Source organism: Pinus tabuliformis, chromosome 7, assembly GCF_031772625.1.
Source record: "Pinus tabuliformis cultivar Carrire ecotype Pingquan chromosome 7, CPIR1, whole genome shotgun sequence".
In the NCBI taxonomy this organism is placed as follows: Eukaryota; Viridiplantae; Streptophyta; class Pinopsida; order Pinales; family Pinaceae; genus Pinus; species Pinus tabuliformis.
In genome coordinates this window covers 5,569,336-5,581,614 of record NC_142293.1, presented here as the reverse complement: position 1 = coordinate 5,581,614, position 12,279 = coordinate 5,569,336, and the positions used below count along the sequence as shown (strand labels likewise).

At 28.8% G+C, this 12,279-nt stretch overlaps 1 protein-coding gene across 3 annotated transcripts; it reads right to left on the bottom strand.

Annotated features, from left to right (window-relative positions):
• Window positions 1–1,539: 1,539 nt before the first annotated feature.
• Window positions 1,540–5,218, bottom strand: LOC149244861 (uncharacterized). Of its 3 annotated transcripts, XM_089457574.1 has the most exons (6): window positions 4,675–5,213; window positions 3,251–3,344; window positions 2,619–2,782; window positions 2,191–2,281; window positions 1,906–1,949; window positions 1,540–1,750 (listed from the first exon to the last, which is right to left on the bottom strand). In XM_089457574.1, exons 1-5 carry the CDS (start codon window positions 4,798–4,800, stop codon window positions 1,933–1,935), a joined length of 492 nt encoding a protein of 163 aa, XP_089313700.1. In that variant the 5' UTR covers window positions 4,801–5,213; the 3' UTR covers window positions 1,540–1,750; window positions 1,906–1,932. The 3 variants fall into 3 exon arrangements, with proteins under 3 accessions (XP_089313700.1, XP_089313701.1, XP_089313699.1); XM_089457575.1 differs by having other exon boundaries at window positions 1,750–1,949; window positions 2,619–2,740; window positions 4,675–5,218; XM_089457573.1 differs by having other exon boundaries at window positions 1,750–1,949; window positions 4,675–5,210.
• Between the last annotated feature and the right edge of the window lie 7,061 nt (window positions 5,219–12,279).

Genomic DNA, 12,279 nt, shown 5'->3' with positions numbered 1-12,279 from the left:
ATTTGATTTTTTTTTATGTACTTAAGTCTAAGTATATTTCCCATTAAATTATTTTACTATATAAGTATATTTCCCATTAAATTATTAATTATTGTTTTATTTAAATTTTTAGGGTTGCTAACTCTTTCATCTTTATTATGTAAATTGATAAGTTATTGGGTGCATCTATAAAAGTTTGTTTAAAAATTGAACACTAAAAAATTGTTGGCTCCCTTATAAACTCATTATATTTATTCAAAAAATAGTAATTATAATGATTACTTATGACATTGTTATATGTGAATACTTAATGTTCTTAACTCTCTCATCCTTGATGTATAAGTTGGTAGCTTACTAGGATTATGTACGAAGATTTCTCTATAATTGAGCCAAAAAAGACTTGCTCATCTCATTATCCATTCATAGCACTTGTAATCATTATATATAGTTATCAATTTATAATATTAGCTTAAAGAATAGCACTTGCAATAATTATATATAGTTAAGTGGTAGATTGATTTGTAATATCCATTTTATGTGTTTGGGATTATTAACACATAATTAAATTTTTATTATTCTCTAAATCATATTTTAGATATTATTTTTGAATGTTTAATTATTTAATTTTATGTACTTTAGTCATTATTTCTATATTTTATTTTACTAATGTTTTTCCAGAAGTGTAAAGAATCATATGAAGTTTGTTACTTCATCTTTTCTTATCTAACATGTTGATATGGAATGAATCTAAATATTGTAGTTATTGCAAAGAAGATTACTTCATTGTCTAACCTCCTCAAGGTAGCCTTGAGCTTCCATTAGCTTAAATACCACATTCACAAGAAGAAACTGTGATAAATTAGATTGGGTTAGAAAAAATTCAATGTTTTATTCTCTAAAAGTGAATTACATTAAGATAATTAAAGTAATTAAATACACCATAATAATATAGATTAATAAAATATTAATTGCATATATAATTATTATTTATATATTTATATTAACCCATTACAAAATTTTAAAATTCTTGGAAAAAAATGATTAAAAATAAATTAACAATCCAACACTTCTATTTCCTCACAAACCAATAAAATATTTTAAATAAATAAAATATAGTTATAAATCTAAAATTACAGATTATGATCTTGAAAAAAATTATATTTATATGAGTAATTATAATTATAAATATTATAACCTATTTTAATATAATACCATACATGAAATATGTGGTAGCCTGTTGGAGAGGCGAAGGTATCATGTGGAAAATTGAAAACTGAGAGCAGATCTTTCTTATTCCTGATGGGTTATAATAAACTACTTGTGCTATATTTTCTCAACTTCTTTTTTACAAAGAAGACCTTCCAAAAAATCTATGCACAAAGTCTTTTGGAAGGGAATAGATTATAAACTTAACGATGAATATTGAGAGATAGTTGTTTTTGTTAATAGGTTTCATGATTCCCTGAGAGAACGCGTATTCAGATGGGTATGACTGAGATATCCAGACTATTTATATATTATCAGTACGTTTATATTATTGTGATGGGAAGCTATAAAACATTTTTGGTAAAGTTTTTAGATTATTCAAAAGATAGTGTGCACAATAATACTATTTGCACCTCTTACACAGTCCAGAGTAGTTGTTAGAAATATTATATCTGCAGAGTATAATCATTCACCTGCCTAATTTCACAGACAAAACATTATCACTCTCAGCCTAATTTACTCATCCACTGGGAAGTGTGCCTAAAGATTTCGAACAGTCTGGGCTCTGCAAAACGTGAAAAAATAATATAATATTATTTTTCTTCGGCTTATTTTCAACCTGTTGTTCAATTATTTCCCCGAAATAACTGAGAGTTCCACAAGTGGAATGTAAATATATTCTGGTAACTGGTTGAGGTCAACGAACAAAATGAAGCTTACATAGTGGAAATTATTGAATCCAAGATCTCAATAATATAAGGAACCTGTAACAAAAGCAAATACAATCTCCAGATCAATTGCAAGTCCAAGAAACATGCAAATAAAACCTTAGTAGAAATTATTACATAACAAATAACAAAATCGTTTAATCACATACCATTATCATCCCAGCTACATCTTATAAAATCCCGTGAATCCTGTGAATTCTGTTAAATTCTTTCTTAACTTAAGTGACCTGAAAATACTTTTTCAAAACCAGAAATGACTTAGGTATTGTCACTTTACCTTTCCACCAATTGCCTCTGGTTGCATATTCAAGATTGAATGGGTCCATAGCCTCCTGTAGTTGCTTCACTTCCATTTTAATTTTCTGTTGCTGTTGCAAGGAAAGATATAATTAAAATGTAAAGTTTATCACTAAAATGAAATTTAGTTTAGTAAGTTTAGTTATTTTTTATATTTTTATGTTGATAGTAGATTCTGATATCCAGTAAGGAGGGAAAAAATACCAACTACAATTCACATAAACTTAGATATTGTTTCACTTCCAGTTTAATGTTTCCTTGCAAAGCTATACTAAAATAGCATCATAAATGATGGAAAGACCCAGAATTGGAATGGAAATTCACTTCATCTGAAATTGGAATGAAAATTCACCTCATCTTGATCAACTTTAAATGATTGAAAGACCCAGAATTGGGATGGAAATTCACCTCAGCTTGATCAGCTTTTGTTGTTGGCAGCGAATCATAATGTTCATCAGGTCCTCCATAGTATAAAGAAGATGCCAGTGAGCAATGTTCTGGGTCTGCATCTAGTTGCTTCTTGACATGGTCTGTTAAATGAAGCTGGCCCTTTTTTAATTTCCCTTTCATACCTATAACATGATGATCACTAATGTGACAATCTAAGATTCTTAAATGATGATAATTACATTTAAAAAAGGTTAACATAATTATTTTTTAAACTTTTTTCCAATCTTTTGATAAATTAAATTCATATATATGATTTGAAATTTTCAATAATGTTTTAAAACTGAACAACTTTTCATTCTCTTTTAAGGGATCGTATGTCAGCCATCCATGTAACTATCCATCGTACAAAATCTGACCCCACTGAGAGCGAGAGGAGAAAAAATGTCCTAAATACAATGTCAACTTGGTATGAATTCATATACATCCAAAACAAAGTCCAGCTCAGCTCTTATTGAGATACGGATCGTTGGGGAAGGAAAAACTATGCTATTCGCTTTGAATAGTTCAAGCATAGGACCCACTCCAGAAATAGCTTGTGTAGAGATTTGGACTGCCACTAAACAATCTGAAGAAAAAATAAATGATGGTACCTTTTACACGGTTCTGTTGGTGTTCTTGACCATGGTGTTGCTTCTTTTGCGATCCCAAAATTTCAGCCTTATTTGAATCCATTGTACTCTGAAACTGCGTGGGAAACACTGTAACATCAGTATCCATAGCAAAATTTGTGACCAAGAACACAACAAACAATAACAACTTATCTTTGTATCAGTAAACACATGAATATCGCTGTCTGTTCAGAGAGCGTAGTGTTGAAGGAGGAAAAAAAATAACAACTTATCTTTGTATCAGTAAACACATGAATATCGCTGTCTGTTCAGAGAGCGTAGTGTTGAAGGAGGAAAAAAAGAAATTAACGCAGGCTGAGGCTTTATAGATTACTAAAGCCCTGAGGATCCATAAGACCTTAAATGGAATAATCGATCTTGACATGATGGAAATTTACATGAAGAAAGATTGAACTGTAAAAATAAATCCTAACCCATACAGGCAACAGGGGCAAAAATGAATAGTTTCCAAATCTTTCAAAAACAATTTTGGATATAGGTTGGCTGGTGTGACTCTGGTTTGTTTTCACAATTATCTTTTAATTAGTCTTGTTTTTTTTTGAGAATTTTGGGATACAACTATGTAAAAAATTTGTAATCAATCCTAGTTGACACTCCACTAATTATCAAGCTATTATGCCCCAGTCTCTTATGATGGGTGGAGTGCCCACCCTAAAAGTGAGACTGATTACAAATCCTTTACACAGTTTTATTCTAAAATTCTCAACCAACCTGCTTTTTTATGTGAATAAGAAAACAATGGTGGTCACATAAACTAGTCCAAGGATCAACTAGGCTAGGTAGCTAGTCTGGTTATGCTCCTGAAACCATTTTCCAAGTACATTGCCAGATCTGTCATTATGGGGGAATTCTTGCTAAACATCTATCGAGAGAGAGGCCTATTTCTTTGTTCTTTTTTTTTTCATGGATGCCAAAATCATCTGACAGTTACTTCAACTTGTGTTTCTCCATCCCCTCTGGGAGAAGTCGCTTCCTATAAAAAAAAAGTTCAGAACCTTACTAACTTCAAAACTTTCAAGGATCCATGAAAAGCAGATTTTGGTTAACTCGATGAGATCTAAATCCTTCAAACCCATATCAGTGAAAACTTCAAGAAAAGTTTGGCACAAAATGATTGGCCTTGGATTTTTTAAAGAAAGCCTAAATCACTAAATACATCCAGACCATTTCGTGACAAGATCCGAGCTTTATCCATCGCAGGGCAGGAGGAGGCAAACAGTAATGTCAACACAGATATCCCAAGTGACTGTGGGGACTTTAGACAGATGAGATCACTGTAATGCCCAAATATTCAAGTATAAACAACATAGCTGACGAAACTCTCATAAAACGTTATGTAGCACAAACAAAACAGATGAAGCTATCATTCAAATTTGTAACATTACCTCTTCTATCTTCTCCATTTGGGTAACCGAACCGATCTCAGGAGGCCCCAGGCAGAAATCACCAGAGAAACTTGTTCTGATGGATTTGCAAACAGCGAAAGGATCCTGGACAAGTTTTTCAGCCATGGATCTCTTATCAAATTTGAGATGTTTCCATGGTATAATTCAAACTAAGAAAGTTTTTTAATGTAACATTTATAGAATTTCATCTATAATGTCAGATCAAACAACAACCATTAGGATGGTATTGATATGAAACATAGATAGATGATTCGAAGGCATCAGAGAAGGGAGGAAAGCATTGGTAAAGGACTTAGTCATGTTGGTATGTTTATACTGGAAAAAGATTGCAGAGTGTGAAGCCTTTCAAAAAAATAAAGAAAGTAGAAGCTCATTCGACTAAATCAGGAATATGAAAAGACAAATCAGTCTGAATGGATAATACCCAACTACCAAAACGACCCTGAAGTGCAAGAGACTGTCTACAATTACACCAACAAAGTTACAGACTTATAAAATACAACTTCAACAGAGAAAAATGACAAAAAGCATACATGCATATGATGAGCATCCATGATTAGATGTATATGTACAAGTGAAAAAGATGATGGTGATATTATTGAAATTCTGAGCGGTTCGTCCAATTTTACTGTATGATGTATTGGGCTGATAAAAAAATCAATGCAGATTTCATTCTGCAGTGTAAACACAGCGCTGTAATATATGAAAATATCATGTTGATTGTTCCCACTTGGCCCAATGGCTGAATGGTGATGATGATGGTAACATTATTATGGAAAATTAGCTGCCCATTCATGCAGTCAACATGACAGTAAAATAATCATAACAGCAGCATTATCTCATTGGAAATGACAGATATCAGATGAGAAAAGACGTGATGGTGTAGGTTTGTTTCAGCTAGTAGCTCCCATCCATTAAAAAAAAGAGAAAAAGAAAAGCAAAACTGATAATCGCGCCAAAATCAATCTTAATCACGCAGAATTAGTTGGCCGCTTCTTGACTTGATGTTCAGGCAATCTGTGACGTTGCAAAAACGCCTATGGTAAAGCGCGTTAAGAGGCCATCTCTATGATCACTGTCTGATTTTGCAAAGAAAATGTCAAAAGTACTGTGCTATTTTTACTGTAAAACGAGGTTTTAATTCCTCCTGGGAGGTAATTACTAATTATTGGGAGGAGGAGGAGGTGGTGATTCTCCATAGGTAATAATTATCCCTTAACTTGGCATCTGTAAATGTGTAAATTTTTAGCATTCAACTTGCATAAAGTGAATTGTTGACTTAGTTTCGACTTGCGTTAACAATTTTTATATTCTTGTAATTGAATTGTTGACTTCGTTTTGGTTTGTCTGGATCTTCAAATTTATAATCGAGATAATTTTTTTTTTATATTTTAATAATGTTTTTCTTGGGTTAATCATTGTAGATTAAATTTGGAATTATGTAAAGTGGCTTATAAAGGTCTAATTTATATTAGAAGTTGTAGGTCTAAACCATTTAAAATAAGGTTCATAAAAGTTGACCAAAAACTTATGATGTGATTAATCCTAAAGATATACCAAATCAGATATACCAAATCAGTGTGAATTACAAAAACCTAAAATCAAGTTTTTATATTATTGTAATTGAGACGGCCATAGTCTATTTGTTAGAGGTTTTGGAGTTTTAGCTTATTTTCTTGTTTATTTATTTGGAGATTTGTTGGAATCACAAATTGAAGTTGTGAATTATCTATAATTTAAATGTTGGAAAGCTTTTTGTATATGTAAATGTTCCATTTTTTTTAATATATAATTAAAAACTTATTTTATATAACAAAAGTCAAGATTTTACCCCAAAAACCAAAAACTCCAACAACTATAATGATTGGACAAGGCTATTGAGATAACTTTAATTTTGGATAAAGTTATGGTCTAATTTATAAACTAAATAGCCTTTTTTTTTAAACTCAAGTTTTTAAAAATCTCTGTCATATTTTGATTAAAATTAACCACAAAAATAGTAATGAAAAAGACTATTTAACCTATAAGTAAGACTAATTGTATTTTATTATTTAAAATAAATTTAAGTTCATTGCCATATAATTTTAAATAAAATTATGGTTTTTTATTATTTAAAAAATATAAATAAGTTTAATACTTTTTATAGATGAGGAATGAGATGATGGACTCACTTGGTAGTCCGAAACGTTGGGTTCACAAAACTCTATAACAGGTCATTCCTCATCTATAAAACAATCCTCACCTCAACTGTATGGATTCATTATTTAACAGGTTTAATACTTTCAAAATTTAAATATTTGATTTATGTAAATTTTACCACTCAAATTTTTTATTCTAATACATTTATATAAAATTTTAACACAAAAAAAAATTACATTTAAAAAACTCTACCATTTAAATTGAAATTACAACTTTAATTTTTATTTAATTTTCTTTATATTTTTCTTATAATTAAAGAGAAAATCAAATTAATAATCTTTAATTTTATTAATTTTCTTTAAATATTTTTTTATAATTAAAATAAAACTTATTATTTCTTTAATAATCTTAAATTTTATTATTTTTCTTTATTCAATGAAGTGTTAAATTGACTTTACTCTATTACTATTGAATATTTAAATAACTTTACTCTATAAACGTTAAATATTCAAATCTATCAAATCTACCACTGAGATAAGTTCAAATATATTTGTCCTAGTTCTGTTCACATGTTTTTATCCATTTTATTATAATTAAGATAAACTCAAATTAATATCCTTTAATTTTATTCATTTTTCTTTATTCAATGGAGTGTGAAATTAGCTTTACCATATTACTATTAAATATTTTAATAGCTTTCCTTCCTAAACATTAAATATTCAAATCTATCAAATCTATAGCTGAGATAAGTTCAAATATACTGTCATCGTTTTGTTCACTTGTTTTTATGCATTTGTTTGCGAGCGAAGGTTAATATATCCATATTGAGTCCCGTGACTAAATGAATCCTATTATAATAATTACAGATGTAGGATCACCATGTAACAAATTGTATAAGTTTGATACATATTTTAGGCATTTAACAATAAATGGTCGAGTATTATTTGATTGGGATAATTCAATTTATAGCTCTTCTATATTGGAGTGGAATAATAGGAATTATATTGTGTAGTACTATATCGCCTTTCATTCGGTGATAATTTTTACATGAATTCAATTTACATTTGATTTAGATGAATTTAATTTGTATATAATTAAAAAATTGATGTTATCCAAAATATAATTTTAATATTTATAAATTATTATTCTTGAATAATAATATATTTCAAATAGTTAAAATTTGAATTTAAATAATATATTATATTTTTAGTTTTAAGATAAAATTAACTTAAACATTAAATTTAGAAGAATAATGTATGTGTATGTTTAATTAAAATAATAAAAATTGTATTTTGAAAGTTGTTTTTAGTGTAAATTTTTGGACTTTTAGGTGTCTGTCTGAATCTAGCCTAAAAATTTGAGGTGAAATTTTGATTTGTGTTATTTAAACTGGTTTTGTGACTTTATATATTGATTCAACACCTTGAAAAACCCCTAGGATATTTAGATTGTGAGGGGTTAACCATCAAACTTGATTTCAATAAATTCCTGCCCAATTTTAGAGAAATTAGACGGAAAAACCCACAGGAAAAGCTTCCAAAAAGTTTCATTAAAGACAACTTGGTTTTGGAATTAATTTGGTTGTATAAATTAAATGACTATTAAACACCAATAAACATCAAAACAGTTAATGTATGATATATTTCATATTACTAAAATAAAAAAATCATAAAAATTATTTAAATTATATATTAATTTTAAATTAAACTACCACTCATATAAATTAAACTACCAGTGAATTCTCATAAACATCAATCCATGATAAGTATCAAAATACTTACTATATTTAAATAAAATTATGTAATAAGATTTTTAACCATAGATGATCCTTAATCTATAGACTTTGTTTGAATACCATGGGCCAATACATAGCTTATCATTACCATATGCCCAAAAAACTATAATTCATTTCATAAGATACTTGTTCATATACTTTTTTTAATTGATGGATTTAATTAATTAGGTAAAAAGGAGATAACTCTGCAAATAAATCTGAACCTATGATTTGTGTATACTACTAAAGATATTCTAAAATATTAAATTAAAATTGTGGAAGCCCTATTTCAAAATAGACATGTCTATAATCATGATGAAAATAATATATATATATTCTTGTCTTTATGAACCACACTAGTTGGTTCCAAAGTGCAAATGAATTTTCCATATGATTATCCATAAAACATGTCTCAAAAAAGAATCTTAATTATTGAGATTCACTTTACCATACCATATTTGCAAATAAGATTTATTCTTATGGACCAATACTATGGCTTATCAATACCATTGTCTATCAATACCACATAATAAAAAAACATAACTTATTTCATATATATATTTTTAATTAATCAATTTAATTGAAATATAAAAATGTTAAATTCCCATCAACTATCTAATATAATATTGATATTTAAAATAAAATTTAAAACCTTATTTCTAAATAAACACAACTCTCCAACTATATATTTGAAAACAAAAATTTAAGAATTACTAAAACAATTTTTTTTTTTTAAGAAGAAAAAGCTTAATATATTCATATAAGAAGATTACATAGAGCAAATGCAAGAAGCATATGCAGAAACATTCATATAAGAAAATAACATAGAGCAAATGCCAGAAACATATGGGGACCAATAAATCCCATGCTATCCGGCCATAAATGAACGGGCGGGTGTATATGCCTAAGGCCGAAATAGAACGATGGGCATATACACCCGCCGTTCATTTATGGCCCGATAGCCTGGGAAACGTGGACTAAGCCACATGCAAATCTGCTATAACAGATCCCAAATAAAACCCCTAAAAACCAAACTAAAACATTAATCCATATAAGTCTGCAATCTTAACCTACATAAACTACATATTTTTACATTCAAGCAGATAGTTGAGTTTCAACACTCTGGATTACAATTATAGATCTACCAAATTCTGTCAGACATGGAGGAATTTGAGTTTGAGTATCGAACTCTTCGTATAAAATTTGAATAGCCAAATTGATTACAAAGTAAAATGTGTTAGGTTGCATGTTTAGTAGAGTTCGACTGAAGATTGGCCACTTGTGTAGATCATGCTTTTACTATCACATCGCTGCGGTCATTTCAAGGCCAAGTTGGCCACTGAATTGACTTCTCTTATTTGTTTGAAGTTCCCATAAACCTGCAAATTCCGAGGGAACTTGCATGACCTTTGAGTTTCAGAGAGCTATCCTCCGTAAAACACTAAAGGCCTTTGCCACGTGCATGCATGACCGCCAAAGGAAGCCCAGCACAGAGATAGCAGTTGACATTATTTTTTTGGCCAGCAAATCATTTCTTCTCAATTATTTATTAAAGCTGCAATTAATGGTTGGGTGGTAGATTATTATTAAACAGGCTAGCTGGGACCACCGGCCCAATTATTTATAAAGACGCAGTTAATGGTTTGTTGGTAGATTACTATCAGCCAGAAGGCTTGATGGGTCCATTGGCCCTTTGGTTCAGTGGAAAGTAGCTCGGCACTTGTTATGAGGCGAATCGTATTTGAAAATGTCATGATGGTAAATAAAGAAGCTAGTTACAGGAACCTCAGAGTAATAATAAGTTGATTCTTTGGGGATTGGCATGGAAAGTAGGGAGTAATTGAAAAATTGATATTTTTAAATATTAAAAACAATTTAAAAGGTAATTAGTCAAATTATTGCTTTCATTTTCCATACCTGGGGATATTGTGTTTACATCTGATTGTTTGTTTTCAGTACTGTACTCCATTCACAGCACGGAGAGACCGTTCATGAGTGTTCACTAATGGACCGTCGTTTCATGGGTCCATCTGTGTTACAGTCATGTAATTTGGAGTAACATGTTTATTATATTTTGGATATTTGTGTGATTGCTGTGAGGTGTGATGTCGTTTATGCTTGTTTGGTAAGTTTATTGTATCACAACCATATTGTATTTGTGGGGTATTTCCTTACTGTTTCTGAAAAGTTGGGATCCCATATTCTGCTGAGGATAGATAATGCTTTAGTGAGGGAACAATACTGCATTTTATGAGTATTCTCATAATTGTATTTGTGTACTGTCATAATTGTCATCTAAATATAGAGATGTTTTTGTAATAATAATTGTTATCTAAATATAGAGATGTCTTTGTAGTTGAATGTAAATGGGTTTGCGTAGTTTTTATGTTTGGGTTTTAGCTGTCAGCTGAATTTTTCCCCATTAGTATTTTTGATGTTTTATAAGTTGATATATATATATGTATGAAATTAATTAATTAATGTAATATAGATTATTATTAAAATATTCAAATAAAAATTAAGAGGTACTAAAATATTCAAATAAAAATTAAGAGGTACTAAGAATAAAATAAAATAAATTATAAATTTTGAAATTTTGTAAAATAATATGATTAATGTGAATAATTAACCTATAAAATAAAGAAGTGGAAAAATAAAATGAAGCCAGCTGAAAACTAAGCTGGAGGCTGTTGGGAAAAAGTGAAAGGAGAAAGGGAGAGAGGGAGTAGAGAAATGGGAAGAGTTATGAATACTCAAAGGTTTACAAATTCAAAAATATCTTGAAAAATAACAAGAGTATGGCTAAATATTTGACTTCATCATAATAAGAATGACAATTAGAAGGGAGAGAAGTGCTAGATAAAGGAGGGATTAAAAAGGATGTTAAAGAAAAAGATTTGACTATAAAGGTTAGAGAGAGATTCTCTTTAAAAGGTAGAGATTAAAGCTTGGATATTGAAAACAAAATAAAGGGATTAAGGAGGGAAAGAATTAACAAAGAGACACTCGAGTGAAAAGAGGAATTAAAAAAAAGGATGTTCTAGATAAACTACTATAAAGTTTAGAGGGAGATTATCCATAAGAAATAAAGATTTAAAGTTAAATATAAAGACAAAAGATAAAAAATAATTATAAAATCAAGAAAAAGAATTAAAGCATCCAAAGAAGAATTTATCAATATTTATAAATTAATTAGAGAATCCAAATTTTTTTATTATCAATATTTATAAATTTATTTATTTGAATTAATTAAAAATTCAAAAAAGCATTTATCAATATTTATAAATTAATTTATTTAAATGAGTTAAAATGCGTTGATTTTCACAAATAATTATCAATATTTAATAATCCATTTGTTTTTGTTGAGTTAAAAAATATTAGTTATTTATAATTTAATTTATTTCAATAAGTTCAAAAATTATTGAGTTTTATATATAGACATTTTAGAATATATCTTGAATTTTTTATTTTTTTGGTTTAAATGGTGCGTGTTTTTAATTAAATTTGATAAAGTGTATGTCTTTATATATTCCAAAATGCTTGCTTTAAAGTTGGATTTTTTTATTAAATCATATAATTGGATTTTTTGATAATTTTTTTATTCATATATCAATCTTATTATTTACATTATTTTTTAATAATTATATATAAATTTATTAAAATTTAGGAGA